General features: G+C 31.0%; 1 protein-coding gene across 1 annotated transcript; it reads left to right on the top strand.

Moving 5' to 3' along the window:
• Window positions 1-1,355: 1,355 nt before the first annotated feature.
• LOC148303851 (organic cation transporter protein-like) lies at window positions 1,356-24,122 on the top strand. The gene is made up of 11 exons (XM_088269313.1): window positions 1,356-1,500; window positions 13,283-13,553; window positions 15,221-15,417; window positions 17,025-17,128; window positions 18,303-18,457; window positions 19,806-19,974; window positions 21,431-21,586; window positions 21,716-21,894; window positions 21,997-22,131; window positions 22,448-22,641; window positions 23,588-24,122. The coding sequence occupies exons 1-11, from the start codon at window positions 1,450-1,452 to the stop codon at window positions 23,750-23,752; spliced, it is 1,776 nt and encodes a 591-aa protein (XP_088125439.1). The 5' UTR covers window positions 1,356-1,449; the 3' UTR covers window positions 23,753-24,122.
• The last annotated feature ends 1,245 nt before the right edge of the window (window positions 24,123-25,367 follow it).

Raw genomic sequence — 25,367 nt, 5'->3', positions numbered from 1 at the left:
TTTAATATATATTATGTTCATTATCACTCATTCTGGGAATCGAACTTGAAACTTTTAGTACGGTAGCGCGTCAAACATTACACTACGGCGGACAGTATTCGTAAAGAAATTCCTGACAAATTTATTTGACTTATATAACATTCTCGTACAGGTGTCGTTAAACCTCGGCTCGCGAGCCGCAGGCGACTCTTTGGGCCCTTAAATTTGACTCGGCTATAAATGTGCGCGACCGACCTCCGTTCATATGATCGGTTGATCTAGTTTTTTGAACACGTTGAACGCCATGTGAGTTATATTAAATTCACGCTGTGTTTGGTCTAGAGGTTTTGTGAGTTAAATATTACTCCAATCATGATTGGATTTTTCGTTCGTTTGCCATGTAATGTAAATGTACACACTTTCCGTATGCCCCCCTGGACAAAATACAGAAGTTGGCCCAGATTTTTCTCTGTAAACTAATACTTGACATTGCATTGAAATGAGACAATTTTTGCTGAAAACAATTACATTTTTCAAAGAAAACAAATCAATATGAATAAATATTTTAAATATGTTTATGAAATATGTATAGGACAAATATTTAAAAAAAAAACAAAGAATGTAATTATCATTACATTCTTGTTGCTTTGTGTTTCATAAAAAAAATCTGTTCCATGTTCCGTTTTCATATTTTCGTAGCAAACTGTGCATTTTCTTCTCGCTGATTCACAGAGTCAAAAAAATATTGGTTTTGACGTTCTGTGAGGTGCATGTAACTCACGGACTTAAGCAAAGATTTTTTTTTCATAAATTGGTGAATCTGACGTATTTTCCAAAGAAACCAACAATAAAAAGTTGTGGCTCCAATTTTTTTTTCTAATTTGGCAGTCAATATGTTTACATAATTAAAACGTAAAACTTAAATGACAGAAGAATTTGTAGAAGAACATGTTCAAGAATTTTTTTTATAAATAAATTTCAATCGTTGTATAAACTATGGATATTTCGATTTATTGCGGAATAAGTTTGACGACCACTGGTCTAGTGGTACCCTAAGCGTACGCCTAGTTTACGCATTAATTTCAATTTTAATGCAATCAATACGCAATATAATTCTGACAAAAAAATATATATTTAACTAGAATAAAAAAACGGTTAAAATACATTTTTCTAACGTTCACATATTGTGGAATGAAACCATCAAATAATTATCGTCAGTTAAAAAAATTGAGAAAGTAAAATTGCGCAACGTTCCAAAATATTCCCGCGCGAAACAAAACGCCTAGCGATTATTCTTGCAACATATTTTTTCGACGGCACGTGAATACGATCCTTAACATACATGTACCTAATAGCGTTTGTAGCGCGTCAGTAGGTTTTTTGCCGCCTTCTCGAGTGTACGGTCGGCAGTTTCGCGAGTTTGCCGGTGATAGCGGGCGCACGTGGTCTTCTGGAAGTGTGGATCAACTAATGTCAGGGAATGACGAGCGTAATCAAAATGAAGAAGAGAACGAGACTCAGGTCAGTGACGAGCGTTTGAAATTTGAATTAAGAATCGAACACCTGTCTTTAAAAAAAAACATCTGTATTTGAATGACTCTAAATTGTCGTTGCATATAAGAAACTTTCTATTTATCTACATAAATTATTTGCTCAAAAAACATATGTCTATTGAGCGTTTGCATTAAAAAATTCAACGATTAACAGTTTTTTTTTAAATATTTATTTATTGAAGATAATTAACATAAAAAACACATTCGTTAGAAAAAATATTAAAATTTATTGTTTTTTTTTTGACAATAAAATGTCAAATGGGAAGTGTTCACTTTTTTTAATCATTTTTATTTTAAGTTTTACTTGGTAAATACCACTATTTCATTTCACATTTTTGATAAATTAATAATAAACTATTGCAAATGACAAAAAAAAACGAAGAGACTTAGGTCACTTTCAAAATAAACGGATCAAATATTACATTTATTATTATAAGATAAAAAATAAATGAAAAACACATTTCTTCTCTTAGATTTTTCGAATAAAACTCGAAAAAAGAAAGTTAAATTTAATAATTTTGGCATGTACAAAAGCACCTTTATTTCTTATTTGATTGAACTTATCTCAAAGCAATATTTTAGGATAATTTTTAAATGGTTTCAGATTGCTATACAAAACATCTGCTATGATAAAACTTTACAGTAATACTGTTCTTTCTACGTAATCATTCTTATAAATATAAACTTAAAATAAAACAAAATTATTGATTATTCTATTTTAATATCGGCTTTCTAAAGACTGGCGTATTATTGTGGATAGAAGCAGTGGTAGGGTATCTTTTTATCCCTATCTGTTTCGCTGAAATATAATGTTGGCATCAAATTTACTTAACTAACTCATACGTTCATTTATTCATATTTGCCTAAAGTTGGTAACATTACACAATACGTTGAAAGTTTTACATTTCCTATACAACAAGCGTGGACTTTTTAATACCACATATTAATTTACCATCAAATGTTACCAACATATAACCATACTACGAAATTAATAATGTTTATTTTTTAAAGGTTTTTTTCATCCACCTCCGTAGTGAAGTGGTTAGCTAGTGCGGCTATTAGAGGTCTCGGGTTTAATTTTCTGGGTGATAAAATTAATATGTGATTTTTCAAGGTAATATTTATTTAATATTACTCTGGACTGGCACCTGACGCGCAGGGTTGATCACCTTTCTTTCATGTATTTAACTATCGATATTTATACTATGTAGTACCCTATGCACAATTGTGTGTGGATAAGGGCTACAAATTAATTAATTGAACGACGCAGCTTCGTGACCAATTTTCCTACAATATTCACTTGTTTATTTATATTTTTTAAATCAGCTAATAAATCGGTATAAAACTACGAGTAAGAGCGTAATAAATTTACCCCTAGGCCGCGCTACTTTTTGACGCAATCCAATATACTCGTAGTCCGACACGAATGTGACACTGAAACGTAAACCGCTCAATCCTTTCAACTACGTCATATCGCTCACTCCTTTCAAGAACGTCAAAAATCAAAAAAATTCATTTTTCAAGAGAACGTTTTTACAGTTTAAAAATATAATACAATGTTTTTAAAATAAATATCATGCCACTTACTGAACTTTTTACTGTGCAACAGATCTTTTTAGGTAAAACCTGAAGGTTTTTTTCTCCATTTTAAAATATTTAGTGTATTTAAAAAAAATAATTAAACAATACCTTTTCTTCAAAATGCAAAAACAACACTTTCTGCCCTGTAGCGGGTAAATATTAAGTTAAAAATATGCCGCCTCTGCTGGGATAAAGTACATTTTCTGGGCATTCCGAAAACACGCACAACTGAAAAAACTGACGATTTTTGATTCATATATATATATATATATATATATATATATATATATATATATATATATATATATATATATATATATATATATATATATATATATATATATATATATATATATATATATATATATATATATATATATATATATATATATATATATATATATATATATATATATATATATATATATATATATATATATATATATATATATATATATATATACATATATATATATATATATATATATTTATATATATATTTATATATATATTTATATATATATATATATATATATATATATATATATATATATATATATATATATATATATATATATGTATATATATATATATATATATATATATATATATATATATATATATATATATATATATATCAATTTTGAAACATTGCTCTTGAATCACTAGAACTTCACTAGAGACATCTATTGGTGAGATGAAAAGAAGCTATTTATTGAGCAGAAACTCTTTATTAGTATCCGAGGTCCGAATCCTGGATTATACTCACATACATGAGAAACGCCAGAAAATGTTATTTTCATTTTTATTATTTAAGCTTATATATTCATTTTTATACAAATGTCAAATGGTAATAATTTTATTTGAATTTTATTTTAACGACCTGATGATAGAATGACTATTCCGAAACCGGTCGTCACGAATAAGTGTTCATAAAAGTGGTATTACACAATGTCAACAACAAATAATAAGGAGAATGTTTTATGATACGTTTTTTTTACGTTAATCAGGCAACATTCATAATATATTTTTTTAATTAAATATAACACTTTGGCCTGTAAGTTAACTCTATCTACCCGATCACCAGTCAACGTTTCTTTCATTCATTCAAACCCTTATCCGCACCCCAATGGTGCATAGGGCACTGCATGATATAAAAATAATAAATAAAAAAACCTTATCCGCACACAATGGTGCATAGAGCACAGCGTCATATAAACGCAGTGTTATCTTGATCGATTACATGAGGGAAAGGTGATCACTTCCGGTACCAGTCCAAGGTAATATTGAATAAATATAAGAGTGAAAATATCATTTATATTTATTTAACCCCCCCCCCCTGGGAATCGAACCCGGGACCTCCAGTACGGTAGCCGAGCGTGCTGACCATTACACTACGGAGGCGGACGTTTCTTACAAAAAAATAATAAATAACACACATTAATATGTAAAATAAATATTTTAGTTTGCATATTACTGGTTTTTTGTATTGCAAAAATCATAAAATATTTTGACTAGAATGAGGAAACCTCACAACAGTGTTTTTTTGTTGCTATGGCTTCTCTGCAGTTTAAAAATGTGCATAATAAAATAGACATTAGGTATGGCATGAAAAATCAATTATGTATTTAAATATAGTAATATGAACTCCAAAGAAAATGTTTTTGAGTATCACGTTGAAGCGTTACGTGAGGTATTTGATAAATAATTGCGTTGACATCTCAACATATTGTAGATGAAGAAGAATATGTCTGGGTATTTACACTGGTTATCACAAGTCATAGACTATTTTAAATGATAACTTTACACACGTGTAACATTCACCATTCTACCCATGGTTGACAATCACACTACTCAAATTTCAAAAGTCATATTTTTGCTTCAATTTTAACATTCATTAATTTTTCTGCTAATAAAAAAAACAATAAAAACATGTATTGAACAAAATATTGTTTAATAAAATAAAAGAGCTCTACTTTCCATTATCCACGTTGTGTCGGGTTGTGGTCCCGTGGTTAGTGTCGCGGACTCTTGTCAGAGTTACACAATTCCATACTTATTTCTAATAATGAGCCGCTTAGGCTCACAGAAATAGTATGAATTCGAAATATTTGTGTAAATACACAATTTTTTTTTAAATATCTGCAAGAAGTAATAGAAGAAAAACTCTCATTTCATCTCACCAAAAGATGTCTCTAGTGAAGTAGAACTTCACTAGAGACGTGAACTTCACTAGAGTAGTGATTCAAGCATAATGTTTCAAAATTGGTTCATATATAATATATATAGAACATCCATGAAGTACTGTGGTTATCAATAGTGGGTAGAATTGGTGAATGTTACACGTGTGTAAAGTGATCACTTAAACCAGCCTATGACGGTCGTCAGCCCCGTAAATGCCCAGACTTTCATATTCTTTGTCATTTTTGATGGGATGTCAAAATGTAATATGAAGATAACTCCTGTGATTGGCGATAATCCAGATTTTGTGAACAAGTATATGGACACACTCAAAATGTTGTATGAGAAGAACTATTGAAATAATTAAAGTTTTTTTTTATTTGGCGTTTAATTTGTCGAACATATTTATTTTTTAAATAATCAAACACTGATTTGGATTAAATAAATTGTGTGTTTATTTTAAACTTAAAAATAAAAAATAAAAAATCGTGACAATTGTTTCGACTTTTTAAAACTACTGTAAAATATTAATAAACCTCATTTTAGTCCGCCTCCATAGTGTAGTGGTAAGCACATATGGCTTTCGTGCTGGAGGTCCTGGGTCGGATTTCAAGGAGGGTAGAATAAATATTGGGTATTATTTTTTTTCACTCTCATATCATATATATATTTTTAAACATTACTGACTGACTGATCACCTTGCTTTCATATTAAAAACGGTCAAATTAAAATTGCATCCAATGAATGCAGTGCCCTATACACCATCGGATGTGGCAAAGGGTCAGTAGAAGTAGTAATTTTTTTTTTATAATCTTATTTTTAGTTCGACACTTTTTTCCTTATTTTTTTAATTAATAACATTAAAGGATGTATTTTTGTGGACCAGTTATTTAAGAAATAAATTAAAGATATCTTACTAATGTTTTGATGTTCGGAGAAATAACACATACAAAATATTTGTTTTTGAGACTGTGTACACAGGTTCATTAGTGAGTACACCGTGATCTTAAAACACGTAGAAAATGCTAAATGTCTTTTTCTCGTGTAACTTTAATGACATTTTAGTATAACGAGGCTCTTAAGAAATACTGTTTGTCATAATAAATCATTGAAAGTTAAAAAAAAAACTTCGGGATTCGTTCTTAAAGGGGCTAATGAATACAGCCCCTAGTGCCCTAACCATTGATGTTTTTCCAATAATAATTGGTATTTGGGTGGCTTTAGTAATCACTTAATACACTTGAGTAACTTTCACCATTCGGTCTATTATTGAACATCCATATGGCTTTAATTATTGGGCACAAACATTATCACAATTATCACGCATTTTTGAGGCGTGTAGCAAAAAAATATGTTATAAATTTTGTACGTATTTACTTCAAGAATGTAAAAACCAAACTGACAAACAATGCTATTTGCAAACAAGGAATAACTTTCCAATAGGTATATACTTATTGCCCCAACCTTTATATATATGTATATATATATATATATATATATATATATATATATATATATATATATATATATATATATATATATATATATATATATATATATATATATATATATATATATATATATATATATATATATATATATATATATACATATGTATATATATATATATATTTATATATATATAATGATTAGATTTCATCTTATTTTGTAAAAAAAAAACGATAGATGATCTCAATTTGAGATACCTATAATACGAGTATATATCATACATGCTTGATAATTTGACCAATCATATGGTTCAGTTACCAGTCTAGTGTAGAATTTAATGATATCTTCTTTGTAAAAAATTATTTATTACACCACAAAAAAATAAAATTTATTGTTTTTCATGTGTCGATTCCATAAAAATAACTTTACAAAAAAACCTACCTGTTTTTTTAAAGTTTTTTCAATCATCAGTTGCAAGTAACAGTAATCAATATTGTAATCACCCTATTAAAAAACGTGCCTTAATGTTTTTATTCAATTTTCTCATGGTACAAAACTCCCATTTTTAATCAAACTGGCTTATTTCTTTTGAAGTGCTCAGTGTTAATGGTTCAAAGGAAGATTTATTTATAAACTAAAATTGGTGATTTGTTTCATACAAAGATTATACGAGTACATATTGTAGTTATTTTTTATTAATAAGAGGTAAGTTTGTTGTTTATACAAAATGATATACAGATATTGAATTTTTATTATGTCTAGTAAATATTGCGCCAAAATAAGATTGTATTTGTGAATATGTAAGGGCGCAATCAGAAAAATTATAACGAATTTTTTTATGCTTTAGAGTCAACTTTAAATTGATTTTAATACTTACTGTTTTAAAGAAATTCGTTATTTGTTTTAGAATTCTTCAGAGAATTTTTTTAAAGGGATTCTAAGTTATTTAGAATAATAGTCACGAGTGAATTTTTTTACCAATTTTAACACTGTTTTGTAGAACAATCATGACCAATTATAGAATTTACTAAACTAAATTTTACAGGGATTTCAAATAAGTTTAAAATAACAAAAAATAGAAGTTTAAGTCTGACTGAAGTCTAACCATTTTGATACGGTATCATGGTTTGTCTTATTATTTCAACATGTTTCAATCAGCTTTAATTGATCTCCATCAGATGGCAAGCACAATGTCGAGGCTATTTACTGAAGTTGCGATACTAATTAATTGGATATAAAATATCTCTTGGAACAATATACGGGAAATATATACGTGTCGACAGAAATAACAATAACTAAAGTGTAAAAAAAACATTTCATTAGTATTCCTATGTCCGCCCCCGTAGTGTAATTGTCAGCGCGCTCGGCTACCATTGTGAAGGTCCCGGGTTCGACAATTAGGTCGGGGGTCAAATAAATAAAAGTGATATTTTTTCATTCAAATATTTATTCAATATTACCCCGGACAATTACCCGAAGCGGAGGGCTAATCACCTTTCCTTCATGTGTTAACATCAAGATAACATTACTTTTATATAATGCAGTGCCCTACGCACCATTGGGATACGGATAAGGGTTTGAATGAAGAGTGAATGAATGTTCTTATGATCTGCAACGTAATTTCAATGACATTTTCCTTGGTAATTAAAAATGTCTTACTGCGAAACTGAAGTCGCAAGATCTATTTCAACCAATGAAATAATTGTCTGATTTTACGAATGGAATGGTGAAAAATCACATTGATTTATTTTGACCCTCTTGGGAATCGAACCCGGGATCTCCAGCATGGCAGCCTACCGCGCTAACCACTACACTATGGAGGCGGACTAAATGCCTTATTATCTGGAACTTATTAAAACAATCGACTAAGAATAATGTAAGTACCTGGCGCAGTATAAAATTATATAATCCCCCTAATTACATCTACACAGTCGAATATGATAGTTGCATATAAAATCCACGCTCTCAAGTGACTATATACTCTTTATCAAGTTTGCGTATCTAATGTACATTAGTGTAGCTCCCAGTTATGTTTAATATTTACACTATATTTTTATATTTGCACACTTTATTTCGCGGTACTAATTAGCCGACTTAACGCATATAAAACATATATAATCCTCGTTGTTAACTTAACTTGGTAGCACGGTGAATAGCTAACATTAGTTAAGCTAAAATAAATAGAATATAATTTCAATTTGATTTGAATGAAATCAAAGGTGATGCTTCGTGTAACGTACTCCATTTGTTAAAGGAGCATGTACGTTATGCGAAAAGATCGTTATGTGAAACGTGTCTAATCTCTGTAAATTACCTTCTCAAAAAAAATATTAGCGACTGTTGATATATTCATACAGGGTGGCGCAAAATTAATCATCCTATCGGAAGATGTTATAATTTTTGCAAGTAGCGTTGTACGTCAATCACATTTAACGTTTCGCTCACACCTTTCAACACTGTCATATTATTTCAAAAATCGACAATTTTCAGTTGTGCATGTTTTCGGAATGGCCAAAAAATGTACTATATCCCAGCAAAAGCGGCATATTTTTAACTTAATATTTACCCGCTACAGGGCAGAAAGTGTTGTTTTTGTTACAATACATTTTTTCAATTAAAATTTTCCATGTACATATATGTATATTTCGATACATTTTTTTAAAGTTTACTGATTTCAATAATACATTTTAAAATAGCTAAAAATACGTACTGAATTATGATATCTATCAACAAATAATAATTATTTCTTCGTCATAAATAGGTACAATATAATTACAAATCCTTCTGAATTTTCCAAATACAGATATCAACCAACATCTAGATATGTACTATAAGATTACTGGTGTCGAAGATCCATTTGAAAATAGCTGAAAATCTTTTACTGAATTCTGATAACTATGGAAATTTTAATTTAATTTCCTTCATCTTACTTTATTTTCATCATTTTATCACGAGAAGTTGCAATATTATTACCAATACATTCATATTTTCCATGTACGTATATATCTTGATATGTTTATTTATATGTTTACTGGTGTCAAAGATACATTTAAAAATAGCTAAACATCTTTTACTGAATTACGATTTCTGTGTAAAATGGCTTTTGTCAAAATGCCAAATCCAAGATCAGTGAATTAAAGTATTTTTTTCAGTATTTGAAGTAGCAATCATTCATTCATACATCAGTTTGGTTTTATGAAGCATACCCACCTATTACTTCTGTTAAGATTTGACGTAGTTAAACATAAAAAGCTTAATTATTTTATTTACATATCGTTGTAAATTATTAAGCATTATATTATGTAATTGGTAAGTCTTTCTTAGCATTTTGAACAGTGAAAGCATGTTTACCTTTATATGATTCATTTGAAAAATGTGTTTAATTATATTTCACCGCTTCAAATTTCCAAAGTAGCATAATTCGACGCTCGTTAGTAAGAGAGTATTTAATAACAAAATAAATATTAGAGCAAGTATTCAATTGTAAAAGATAATTAGCATAATTCCATCACATGAGTTTGAATCATTTGAAATATCCTCAGTCCACTTAACGTGTAGGTATTAAAAACATCTTCATGGTACTTTTTTATTACATTTTTACTACATTTATAGTGATATTTACATTTTTCCGTTAAAAAATAAAATACACTACATGAATTTAAAATGCTAGTTATTCATTTTGGTTTATACGTATTTAAAAAAAACGACAAAAAATCAGTTCGCTAAAATTTACCGACATGTGTACGTACGAATACGTAAATTTATTATGACTTCATTTTAAATATACAAATCTTAACCGATGATTTAACGTATCATCGTAAAGTATTTATAATACTTAATTTTTAAAATGAAATGAATATTTTAACAATATTGTACTTTATGTTACTATAAATATTGAAATTGTTTAAACTGTGCAATTGTAACAATACTGCCAACAGATGGCAGTATTGTTCCCATTGCAATGGAAAAACTCGAAATGATTTTCATTTCGTTTGACAATACCTTAAATAATTTTCCGCAAGATGTCACTGTTTTGAAAATAATCTTTTATTGAGGTATTAAATTTGATTTGGGTTACCATTTTCAAAATTGAATATCTACGAATAAAGCGATATGAGAACCAAAATATAATATAAAAGCTAAAAAAATGTTAAGTTTTTCTATACACGATACAAGACGAATAAGGCCTTAAGCTTAGATTGTAGCTTCAATCGAAACAATACAATATTTTCAGACCCTTCTTTATAACAGACCTTTAATTAATTCTTGTAAATTCGTAAAGAAATAAATGAAAATAAAATTATTAAAGAATAGTTATAATTATAAGTAATTACAATTATTTAATATAAATATTTTCCCTGTAAATTTTAGAATTCGCAGACACTTAATGACATCAAAATATGTTTTAATTGGTTGTGATATATAATTTCTGGAAAAAAGTAGGCACTCCAAAAATTTAATACTTTTTGAAGAAAACAATTATTTCTGTCAACTATTAAAATACGCACTATCTCGTGAATAATAGACGGAAATATGTTTTTTTTTTTTAAATCATATACTTACTGGTATGTATTGTTTTCTATCGTTAAAAATACAAAATTATATGTTTTAATAAATGTTATTTAGAAAAAGGAAAACGAATTTTTACATTCATATCATTTCTGTAAAATTATCTGAGCCTGAGATATCAAATAATTTCATGTAAATTATGCATTGATTAAAGAAAACACTTCGTTTTTTACCACTTGAGTTTTATTATAGACTACATGTTTATATGTTATTATACAGACCTGAATGATGGAAGTTTAACTTCTAAAATATGTAGTCTATAATAAAACTCAAGTGGTAAAAAACGAAGTGTTTTCTTTAATCATTGTGACATGTCTTACCACAAAGTTAATGCCGAAACAATAAATAAAATAAATTATGCATTCATGTAAATGTCTACAAAGCATATTTATTGGAAAATAAACACGCTTGATGGGGTTACAAGTGTATTTTCTTCCACCAACCAGCTGAAGTGCTCAGTTGACGATAGTTAATTGTCCGAAGCACACCTTAGTGATACAGAGTTACAACTGTGAGTTAAATTCAAATTGAAACCAACGATTATAATAATGGGTCGTAATTTACTGAGAATAGCTAAGAATAATGTGTTTTATTTATTGTTTCGGCATTAACTTTGTGGCAAGACATGTTACAATGATTAAAGAAAACACTTGAGTTTTATTATAGACTACATGTTTCAGAAGTTAAACTTCCATCATTCAGGTCTGTATAATAACTAACTTCTGAAACATGTAGTCTATAATAAAACTCAAGTGGTAAAAAACAAGTGTTTTCTTTAATCATGTTTCAGAAGTTAAACTTCCATCATTCAGGTCTGTAAAATAACTAACTTCTGAAACATGTAGTCTATAATAAAACTCAAGTGGTAAAAAACAAGTGTTTTCTTTAATCATTGTAAGAATAAAGTGAATGGATAAATGACACAAGTTAATTAAATAATAAGTAAGAGTATTAGCAAGTGTAAAATACTTTTATTTCATTTATTAGTAATATTATTATTGATCTTAAAAAAAGATTCAATAATAATATTTAGAGACTTAAAATAAATATACATTTTCCTTGAAATAAGTTTTGGAAAATAGTTGCTTTTTGTAAAGTGTGTTTTTTTAGAAAAAATATTGATTATTATCTTAATAAAAAAACCTTATTTTTTAAATTGAAATTAAAACTGTGAATGTTTGTTATGTGTAATATCTGTAATAATATTCGTAAGCGAGTTTCTATAAATTTTGACTGTCGAGATATAAAAAACCGTTATTTTTCTGGAACCAATAGACCAAATGACACCAAAATTTTCAACATTTACACTTATTCTTTCAACAAAACGATTTTTAAAATTTATATAAACATTACCAATTATTACAAAAAAGCCCGCCTTTGCGGTACAACGTTCACCGGGTGTACATACATTTTTTTCTGTACATCAAGTTTAAATAAATAAACAAATAAAAAATATATGGAAAGTTCGTTTATTTCGAAAACTCTTTTCAGCACTGCGATCGAGTACAAAGTAGGTCGATATTTATATCGTGGTGTATCCCAATTTTAACATAATTTGTCTCGGACTTGAGCTTTGATCTTTCTCCTTTTCCCCTTTTCCTTCCTTTGTTTTTGCATTTTGAAGAAAAGGTATTGTTATTTTTTTTTAAATATACTTAATATTTTTCAAATGGAGAAAAAATCTTCAGGTTTTACCTAAAAAGATCTGTTGTACAGTAAAAAGTTCGATAAGTGGCTTGATATTTATTTTTTATACATTTTGTTATATTTTCAAACTTAAAAAACGTTCTCCTGAAAAAATAAGTTTTTTGATTTATGACGTTCTTGAAAGGAGTGAACGATATGTGAAATTTTGGAATGTTACGAATATCTACCTGTTTTTTGTTACTCATCATTGTAAATGTATTTATGTAACTGCTCTGTCAAATATCCAAATAAATAAAATAAAATAAAAACTGATATTTATCCAGGAGCCCTTGCTCGGACCGAAGCCGCCACCGGCCACCATAGTATCCGGAGCCGATCTCCGTAAGATGGTCGGCTCCGACTCCAGCGCGGACGTGAAGGATGACGTCATCGTGTCGCTGGCCGGGGAGTGGGGGTGGTGGCAGGTGCGCACCACCCTCATCATCTACCTCACCAAGATCCCGGCTGCCTGGTTCATGGCCTGCATCATATTCACTGCCCCGCAGCCCTGGTACGGAGAATATGAGTGCGATACTAGTAACATCGTTGGTGCAGGTAATGACAAAGTTTTTTTAACCATACCTGCTCCATATGTGGAGCATTAAGAGTCCACAAACTGTCTCCAAGCTTTTCTGTCGGCTGCCAGCTTCTTTGCATCTTCCCAAGTCAGCCCCGCGTCCTGAATTTCCGAGAACTGTCGACGAATTGTCAGCAAAGGTCGTCCTGGGCGGCGCGAACCTGATGCCTTGTAAAAGAGGTAAGCTTGATTAAGACTCTCGGGAGGCATGCGGAGTACATGGCCAAGCCAACTGAATCGCCTTTTCTTGACGACAGTTGTGACCAAGATTTGCTGCGTCCTACGCCTTGTTTTTTCATTCCTCACAAAGTCGAACCACCACACGCCTAAAATTCTCCGCAGACACCTATTCTCAAAGCTCAGTACACGGCTGCTCTGGGCCCTTGTAAGGTGCCATGTTTCACAGCCGTATAAGAGAATATGAGCAATGCAGGCATTGTATAGTGTATAGGCGACATTTGGTCTTCACCGAGTATAAAACCGATCTCCAGACACCCTTCATGGCGTTCCATTCTCTCTGCGTACCCCTGGGGGGAAGAGACGTGGTGGTTAATTAGTTACTTTTTAACAAATTATAAAATCGATGTAAGCCACGGTCATTTTTTTCAACAAAATTATTCAGTTATGCGTAAACGCCTGGCGTTACATAAAAAGAAACCAATCGATATTAATAATTATGATAATTAATCGGTTGAGCATGGGAATCATGTTACGTTTTCGTGCTCTTCCATATTGAAAAAAGACGGGTCTAATTTACGCTTTTTATCCACGAAACCCTAATGTAATATTTAAGCCTGACGCACATAGGCGGAATACCAGTCAAATTGTATAGATCATGGCTTTTCAACCTTTTTGTACTCTAGACTCTAGAGCACATTCTAAAATATCGGTAGGGTGGCGCGCGCCACCTATTTTTAAGTACTCTATCGCATACATACAATATCACAAACATACGAACGTATTTAATAAACCTAGGCACTCACAAAACTCTTAAACTAACAAAAAATATATATATAAATTATTTACATTTTTAATTAATGTTTATGAAAAATTCTGTCTGTCGAATAGTGGCGGGCACATACGAATCGTTCCGCAAGCTCCATGGTGGCCGCGGGCACGGGGTTGGGAACCTCTGGTATAGATGGAATACCACCTCAAGATTTCATTGATACCTCTATTATATTATATATATATTATATTATATATAAGAAGGATATATTGAAGTCTGGGTAGTTAAAGGGCTTACGACCTGTCATTGGCTAGTCTAAATCACTTTATACACTCCAACATTCACCATTCTATCCATGATTGGCAACCATCTTAGTTTGAATTGAATGTGGATTGGTTCCTTAACGCAGAAACAATTATAATACCGGCCATGGTCTTATTAGGTAGGTACTTTTTAGTATTTCACGGTAGGAACTTGAAGATTTGTATGCAGGTCGTGAAAATATAATTCGAAATTCGAATCTATTTCAGATATTTGAAATAAGTTTGGTTATTGGCAGGTTCAAAATGGCGGCTGACGCAACAGGCCTTAGAAAGAAGTTTTGAAAATCTTTGCTGACAACAGTGAATTAATAAATAAAATTCACTGTTTTATTTATATAGCGACTGTGTTAAATAAAATAGTTTCTCTTTTTAGTTACAGATGCTCAGAATATGTCTTACTTCCCCAGCAAGTTGACGCCAGGCGGGAATTACATCAATGATTATTGTCAAGTTTACTCTAATGATTCACAATTGGGCTCACTTATGTTTCCATTTGTAAACAAAAATCCAACAGTACCATGTGAAAAGTTTAAGTTTAATTTGGACCCTAAAACAACACTCATAACTCAGGTAAATCCACATATAAATAAATTAGTGATTTTTTTAAATTAATGTGAATGTTAATTCTAAATACATGTGGCTGAGCGCTCGGATATTAATGATCCGTTCATATGCACTGATTGAGTTACCGGATCTCAATTTGAATGAATCTCGTTCACGAACCAAGACCCGTTCACATAATGATAAGGGACAATTTATATACCGAACCTAACCTAACGTTACAAAACGCATCCATTGCCAGATGTGTTCACAGAAATTCCCAAAAATGCACGCCAACTTGAATTTAGTATTATGATATGAATTATTGAAGCACTTTTCTCAAATAATACCCTTGGAACGTTTTGACAATTAAATCTTAATCACAGTACGTCTTTATAGGTGCCGTGGCATTCATTTGATCTGAATAACGTTTTTTTTTACTTAATTCGTTCACCGGTTGATTAAATCACAGATTCATTTGCTTATAGATTCACCGCTTCGCCGATTCATTGTTTTATTTTTTGTCAATTTTTTCTACTCTACCGCCAATGTATTTTTGTTCAGTGACCTTTGTTTTGATATGCGATAATGATTCGGATGAGTGAATTATTTAATGAATGACGAAATAACCGTAAAAATCTTTCGTTCAATTTAAGTGATATTGTCTTAATGACCCGGTCTTAGTGATATGGATCCAACTGATGCGGATCTTTTTCAGCTCTAAACTTCAAAACTAAATAATAATTTTGAAAAACAGGTATTATTCTCATTGGAAAAAGAGTTTGGATTTTTTTTAAAATAACTTCCAAAACTGCTTATTCATTGTGCAGTAATGCTAATATGAAGTAGGAAAGAAATTAAATTTTCATAAAAATTGGATGGAAAACCAAACCATGTACATAAAAAATTTATGAGCTTCAAATTAAAAACCTAATGGTTTTTAGAAGAATTAACAATAAATATGGGAGTCGAACACTGCAATATATCGTTCCGAACATTTTTAATTTTTAATTAATGTTTTACTTAGTAAATACCACTATTTCTTAAAATCTACTGTGACACGTGTTTCGATGCATTCCGCATCATTTTCAAACACCGTATGAAAATGGTGTTTGAAAATGATGCGGAATGCATCGAAACACGTGTCACAGTAGATTTTAAGAAATAGTGGTATTTACTAAGTAAAACATTAATTAAAAATGGATAGATTTTACCACAAAGTGACTGCCGAATCAATTAATGAAATAATTTTTAATTTGTTGCCGATGGATGTTAGAGGTCAAAATAAAATATGGAACAAAGGCAAAATAAAGGAATGGGTAAATGACCAAGACTTAATTTTATGAAAAATGTAAAATATTTATATTCTTTATTTTTCCTCTCTTTTTTGTGTGTTTATTAGGTTAAAATCGTTAAAAACTATAAAATGTATTAAAAAAGAACTCCACCGACAATACACACAAGGTGGCTTGGTGGGTCTCTGTAAAAAAAATTGTTCTAAATATATAAAATTTGATTTATTTAAATGTATACAAGTTATGTTAGTAAAAAAAAACCTTTTTTTGGTTGCATTCGCTTTTATTACTAGGCGCTGCTAAGGAAATGAACCTTTAACAAGACTACCATCCCTATTTCAGTTTGATCTGGTGTGTTCTAGAAGTATTCTGATTGCAATAACACAGTGCTTCCATCTCTTCGGGGTTCTGCTAGGGGGAATTATCGCCACAGAAGCTATGGAATTGTAAGTAAAATAAGTTTAATAATGCATATTATTTGACATTCACTTTAAATATAAATAGCTAAACTCAAGTAAACCCATTATTCATACTACAGACGTCTCGGCCCCTATTACAATGGCCATGGATGCAATGGTACTAAATTGGCGACCAGGATATTGAGAAGGAGAAATAACCTGTGTGAACTAAACACAGGTTCACAAAAAGGCTTATAATAAATAATGCAATTGAAAAAAGGATATGTCACTTAAGATAAAGTACAAGTGTTAGCAGTGCTATGAATTTAGTTTTCTTATCAACTATTCGTTGAAAATTACACTTTCATAGGTACTTTTATCTCTAAAAGTACTTATCACTGTTTTTTTTTTTATATTAGAAAAAAGCATTATGGAAAAATGGTTTTATATCGACATTGGCTTATTTATATTGGCTTAAAAATGTTATTTAAAGATTCTTTACCAAAAACTGTGAAATTTCTATCATTGATAAAGTTATTTGTCCCATATTGAACACCATCCTAGAAAGTGTCCTGCATTTGGTTTGCCAGGCATTCTAGTATTCCAAGATTGTTCCCCTTTTAGGCTTCTTGTAATAGAGAGTTCCCCCATAGTGACCATTCAAGATAGTCTTGTCCGGGTGTGGATATCAATCAATCTATCTGGTGAAATTTCTAAGTCCATATTCTTTTAGCTACCGTCCCAGAGTCCAACCTAACTAGAGTATATAATCCTGGGATTCCGGTATAAGAAGCTTAATCCCTGAATTATCAGGATTGGGAGGGAATTTTCTCATTCATGTAATATTTTAAATCAAAGCACTTGACTGTAAGAATATTCAATCTCTGTGAGGTATGATGGACTGTTAAATTTTTAGAGTATTCACAGAGTTTGGGATATTAGTAAAATGAAAATACATATACCGTAGAATGGGGCTACTTAAACTTTGATGTGTTACTTGAGCCCAGTACAAAAAAAAAAATAAATCTGTATTTGGTCTACAATAATGAATGTAGCGTGACAATAAGTGTCACCTGTCAGGGAAACAATGAATCATGTCGATAAGTTCATTATTGTAGACCAAATACAGGTCTAAATTTAAAAAAAAATGTACTGGGTTCAAGTAACACATCAAAGTTCAAGTAGCCCCGTTCTACAGTACCTAATCCAATTTTTTTTTCAGTTTTAGTCCACGTCTGGTGATGATGTCCGGAATGATTTTGCAAATCATATTTGGAATTGCAACAGGTTATGTACCATACTTCTGGTTGCATGTAGCACTCAGATGCAGTGCTGCAGCCTGCTGTGCTTTGACATTCACTCCGGGATCAGTTATCTGTAAGTGCACTTATTGTTTGGTTTCGCTAACTATACTATGTCGCCATTTTAACCCTAGATTCATAAACATTTGTCATACATTATACATATGTCACACACTATGGAGGCAGACAGAAATAAAAGACTTTTTTTTTTAAAAATAAACAAACAAAAAAAATCTTTAGAAATAAAAAGATTTTGTTTTTTGATCCACTCACATTATCATAATCACAATGTGAGTGGATCAAAAAACAAAGTCTTTTTATTTCTCAAAATAATATATCAATATGATCCACAAAGTTAATGCTTTCAATATTCAAAACAAAAAAAATATCTATAACATGCTTAAAAGATCATTTAAGCATATTTTATTTTATTTTTAGCTTTGTGGATCATTTAAGCATATTTTGCAGTTTTCAAATGAATGGATAACGACAGAATGACTTACTCTTCCAGGTTCCATCTCAACTTATTGTCTTTTTAGACTGTTAGGGTCAGCTCTCCTTGTCCTCAGGTTGTAGGTCCTTCTATCATATACAATATCACTTTGGTCTCATGCCTTCCTATCGTGTAATTTTTCTGTAGCGTCCATGAATAAGAAAATGACTAAGAGAGTATATTTAGCAAATGGGAACGGCAGAACAGAACAAAGACGACCATAAAAGACTTATCACGACTATCAATCAAAACCTGAAATCTGGTGGTGTCAAAGGTCTACGTAATCGGAGGGCATGTATGATTAGATGTATGGACGCGAAGGAAGCTAGGAGTGTATGTCAGGACAGAAGAGTGTGGAGTTCCAACAAAACTCAAAAAACTGATTTAATTTTTTTATTTATCATTCCTGCAATAAGGCATATGCGAGTTTAAGGTTTTTTTTAAGTAGTCCGCAGGAAAAACTAATAAGGAACCACTGGTCTATACGGATAATATAATATATAAATCCAATTTACCCTATTTAATATAAATATAATAATAATATTGTTATAACAATTCAAACCTAATCACCATAAAGTCAAAACGTCATAACTAACCATGTCTAATGTATTACCATGCGGACGCATTGTATGAAAAAAAGAGATGAATGCCCTTTCAGGTAGGTATCTGTGTAAAGAAGATAGCACAATGATTAGTATGTCCGTATACTTGAAAAGATCATGCTTGTGGAAACAAATGCGTCTGCGTCGCCACGATTGGTTTCCAGGCTTGTCTGATCAGTCTGGGTATATACCCAGACTGATCAGACAAGTATATCATTTTTATATAAAAATAGGTTTATTAGAATATATTGTCAAAAGCTAGAAAAATTACTATTAAAAAACATAATATGTGCTTACAGAATTGTTAATTATTTTCTTTATATTTTTAGTGTCTGACATATGGGGCGGAAAATACAAAACTATAATCAGCGCAAATTTCGAACACTTTTGGTCAATCGGAGTCATTTTGTTGCCGGCCATTGGATATTACACAAATACTTGGGGCCAGATTTACATTACTATCAGTCTTCCAACAATACTGATCATGCTTTTATGGTGGTAAGTCAAATATGCAAATAATCTTTTTGAATATCTCACATTCTTTATGGCTGTAGTAAAAGACATTTAACCGCCCTACACATACGAACGTACGTGATACGCGCAGTTTTTCTTCACCATTCCGCGCTAACTGTATAACCTACACGCACGAGAAAAGAAATCTGTTCCAAAAATATTTCATGCGTACCGGATACACTGACAAATTTTTGTCGGGTTTCATACTTGACAATATTGTGTAACTACAAACATTGTGATTTTTTTGCTTGTTTATAAAAAATATGCCTGAAAATAACCCGAATTTAATGTCACATATCGCTCACTCCTTTCAAGAACGTCATAAATCAAAAAACTTGATTTTTCAAGAGATCATTTTTAAAGTTTAAAAATATAATACAATGTATTAAAAATAAATATCAAGCCACTCACTGAACTTTTTACTGTGCAACAGATCTTTTGAAGTAAAACCTGAAGGTTTTTTTCCATTTGAAAAATATTTGGTTTATTTAAAAAAATAATTAAACAATACCTATTCTTCAAAATGCAAAAACAACACTTTCTGCCCTATAGCAGGTAAATATTAAATTAAAAATATGCCTCTTTTGCTGGAATATAGTACATTTTCTGGGCATTCCGAAAACATGCACAACTGAAAATTGACGATTTTTGATTTATGACGTTCTTGAAAGGAGTGAGCGATATGATTAAAAACTGCTCTAGTTTTTATTATAAAGTAGTTGTACTCAGCCACTCATTATTGAGATTCTGTATGGTTAAATGGAAAAGAAAAAAAGAAAAAGCACCCGTTACACATTGTTATCGGGCGGTTTTTCCATCAACGCCGATCCTAATTAATATACAAAGTAGAGTCGTTTACTAATCACAAGTAACTGCGAACCCAATTCCAAACTATAAAATATTTTTTAGCGTCTTGCGCTCTACCAAATGTAAGCAAACCGAATGCATAAGCGTATATAAACATCACCCACTCTCTACCAATAGTATGTCATTTATGACGCTTTTAAGCGTTTCCTGCAAGTAATGTGTTAATGTTTATTTTCATAATGCTTGTGAAGCAATTAAAATATTTAAAATCTATGAAACAACAATTCATTTAAAAACATTGAAAATGCTAAGTGACAAGTATCATATCAGTAACTACCAAGAAGCATACTATCCGCCATGAGCAATGTTTACTATTGCATGTGTTGCTGTAACGCTGAACAGATGGCACTTCCATTGCTTTTTAATAAAGCTGTTATTAAAAATAAAAACGTGCTTACCTATCACAATTTTAAAAACCTATCACAAGTGTAATTAAAAAAAAAATGCAAATTCACATTTTGAAAAATGCGTAAATTCGCATTGTTACAAATAACTTTAGGAGATTCAATATTTTGAACCAACGAACATTTGCTTTTTTATTTATATAGATAAAAGAACTCTATGAAATTTCTAGGTGGATACCAGACCCTCCACGTTGGCATTTGGAAAGGAGTAACATAGCAAAAGCGCAAGAAATTTTGGAGGATGCTGTTAAAGTTAATAGTGACAAACCCAATATCCCTGATAATTTGCAAGAGTTATTGAAAATGGAAGCTCATGAGCTGATAAGGTAAACATGATTTATGTATATATATTTTTTTTTAATCTTTTGTTTTATTTCTTTTACTTTTTATAAATAAGTTTACATTTTCAAAATAAAAAGTGATTCAGAATAGTGATAATTATGGCACAATTTCAGGAAACGGTCTGTGGTAATGAAATCTGCGTGGCGTCAATTATTCTTAATCAAAGGAGCTTGGTGGAGATTCTGTTTTGTACTTTCTTCTTGGAGTTTCATGTTTACATGCTATTATGGAACATTACTGAACATTAGGAGTTTTGGGAGAGAATATTTGTACTACACTACAGCAATAGCAGGTAAAGGAAATGAACGTTTACTTCATTTTATTTTAAATGATTACAAATTAGTTACTATCATGATTCCTAATTAATAAATCTTTAATCGATAAATCATTTTAGGACTTTGCGAGATAATTGGAGGTGTTATAGGATTTATAATATTGATGCAGACAAAACACAAATGGATTTTAGTTGGTGTCTTGACAGCCATAACTGGTGTGGTAAACTGTACAATTTGGTTCTTCCCAACGCATGGTAAGTATGTTTGACAAAATATTTTTGAAAAATACGGTGATACAGCCATTCAAAAATTTTTATTAAAGGAATAATCCGCAAAGCCTCAACTTTTAGACGCTTGCAGGTAGGATAGTAAGGACAGGGAAGGTGATTGTGAAAAACATATTACAAACACCCAGACCAATTGAAAATAAATATTTCTTGAATTAATTTTGCATTCTAACCTGCGACGCCAGTTTCGCAGTCAAGTGTCTACCCAACTACGTCATAACTCCTGTCTATTGCCTATTTATTTCTAGGATTAAAATTAATGCATTTTAATATAATTTTCTAGCTGACGGAAGTCACATGATTCACGATCTGATGATCATATCGATGATTAATAAAATTGGGATAAGTGCAAGTTTATCAGTACTAACAACATGTACGGCCGAGCTGTTTCCCCTACCACATAAGAAACGGGTAATCTACGCATCAACCATCTGCGCTCGAACGGTCTTCATCACAGCACCTCTTATTGGATTTACGGTAAGAAATGTTTGATCAACCTTATTTTATAATATTATCACAATACAGCGTGCATGTTTCTTATATTCTGATTCATCAATAAAATTCACAAATAAACTAATTTCACTGATTTTTTGTGAAAAAAAATAGAAACATATTTTTTGTAATCACCCTACAATATTGGATTCGTCCAGTAGTTATGTTGAAAGTGCATGAAAAAGTTTGTTATACTCAAAGTAGTGATAGTAACGATGAAATTAGAATGTTTACCAATTACAGGATGCACATCGATAGTGAAAACTTCGAGGATGAGTGAATTTCACATGTCGAACATGACACATGATTTTAATTAAAGTTTTCTGTAACTATATATAATATAAGTATGAATATTATAAAATGATGTTTATTTGAGTGGTTTAATGTTTTCCATCCAATACCAGATAGAAAAACTAAAATCGGTTAATATTTGAACAAAAAAAATTGTGGATTGAGTAGTCACCTAATAAAAAGGACCATTTTTGCAAAAAAAAGTCTTCGACAATTTTAGCAAACATAAGAAAAAAATCAAATTTTTTTAGTTTGGAAGTCCTAAAAATATATAGTGATCAAACTCATGAAACAGTACATGTGAGATCACAACAGCCATCTTTGTTGGATAAAGAAAGCTTTTATTAAGCAGAGACTCTTTCTATTAGTATGCAAGGTCCGAATCTCCAAGATTTATATACTTACATATACAGACCCGTCTGAAAACATGATTTTAATTTTTTTTAAATAGCTTATAACTTGACCAGTTATTTTATTGAAAACATTTTGAGTGTGTCCAAATACTTGTTCACAAATCTGGATTATCTCCACTTAGGAGTTATTTTTTACATTCCATATTCTTCTTCACCCACATTGACATGTCAAAAATGGAAATGGACAATAAATAAACCAATATTGATTTTGTATGTCTTTTTTTCAGGTTATTTACGGAGATGGAGTGTCGCTTTCCTTTTTCGGTGTCCTTACAACATTAAGTGGTATTTTAACAATAATGTTAAGTCCGGTTCAAGTGCCTAAGGAAAGCAATACCACCACCAACGTATGGACAGTTACGATAAATTCCAATGAACTTACAAAGCTGTGAGGATAATTTCAATTCCAGGCAGTATTATTTTTATTAATCAACACACTTAATTATTTATTAGTTAATTTTAAATTAAGCATCTTAAATTACATAGTCTGTTTTCAGACAAAATTAATTTTATACTTAAATATGTAACCCTGCAATGATAAAAGAAATACTTTCCTTGTACTTATAATATGTACTTTGTTTCTGTGATAGAAGTATAGTTTTTGTCCTTGTGAATTTAGAATGGAATTATACCATCTGTGATAATATGTAAGTATGTATAGAAAAATTTATATGTTCATTGTTGATTTATTGGAATTAATCATGTATTACAGGAGGCGTATTATCAAGAATTTGTTTAATAAAATTAATGTTATGAAAGAAATATCATTTATTTATTCATGATTTTTTTAAAATTTTAGTTTCATTTTCAAGATTTCCTTTCCAACAGACGGTGGAATATCATAGGGGGTTTAAAATAGGATTTTTAGAATATTTCTCATTTTTCTTTTCCTTCTTACCTTCATCCACACCCAGTGGTGTGTAAGGCACTGCATCAAATTGATGCTATGTTAGGTTGATTGTTAATTATGAGAAGAGGAGGTCATCAGTTTTACCCTTAAAGTATCACTCCAGGGTAAAGATATTAAAAAAATATTAGGGCGAAATAATACCTATATTTTCCTAGGAATCGAACCCGGACCCTTCAGCATGATAGCTGAATGCTTTAACCACTGCACTGTGGTGCAATACGGGGGCAATGCAAGGGATACACATATAAAAATATATGTGTATCCCTCATACACATATATTTTTAATTATGTTACATTTTTTAATTTTTAATTTTGATAATAATTTCATAACTGTGCGCAAGTATAGGGTCCGCCATCTAAAGTTTTTTTTTTCAACTAGTGCTTATTTCGTGAATGGTAACACTTAGCTCATGTCTGATTTGACAGATAATTAGTTTTATCCTTCCGCTGAGCGAATATGGTTGTGTATACGCTTGAACAACGCTGGGAAATATTGCGACATTACTTTGAAAATCATGGTAATGTTGCAGAATGTGTGCGAAAATTGCGTACGGTTTTTGGAAGAAGAGAAGCACCGTCAGCTCCGTATGTTCGTTATCTTGTGAAAAAAGTGAAAGAAACTGGCATCCTCATCGATAAACCAAAGCGTGAAAAGCCAAAAACAGTGCGTACACCCGAGAATATCGATGTTGTGGCAGAAAGTGTGCGTGAAGCGCCATCAACATCAATTCACCGTCGTTCTCAACAATTGAACATTTCGGAGACATCATTGAGACGAATTTTGCATAAAGACCTTGGTATGACGCCATACAAAGTCCAATTGGTTCAGGAGTTGAAGCCAACTGACCATCCAATGCGTTTTCGCTTCGCTGAGTGGGCCTGCGATCGACTTACAGAAGATGCCGATTTTGCCAAAAAAATCATCTTTTCGGATGAAGCTCATTTTGATCTTGGCGGGTATGTAAACAAGCAAAATTGTCGTATTTGGGGCACAGAAAACCCGCACGCATACATTGAAAAGCCGGTACACCCAAAACGAGTCACTGTTTGGTGCGGATTTTGGTCCAGAGGCATAATTGGGCCATTTTTCTTTGAAA

The sequence above is a fragment of the Brachycentrus maculatus genome, unplaced genomic scaffold, assembly GCF_059751285.1.
Source record: "Brachycentrus maculatus isolate JH-2025_06_01 unplaced genomic scaffold, ASM5975128v1 h1tg000344l, whole genome shotgun sequence".
NCBI classification, from domain to species: Eukaryota; Metazoa; Arthropoda; class Insecta; order Trichoptera; family Brachycentridae; genus Brachycentrus; species Brachycentrus maculatus.
This window is presented reverse-complemented; position numbering and strand designations above follow the sequence as displayed.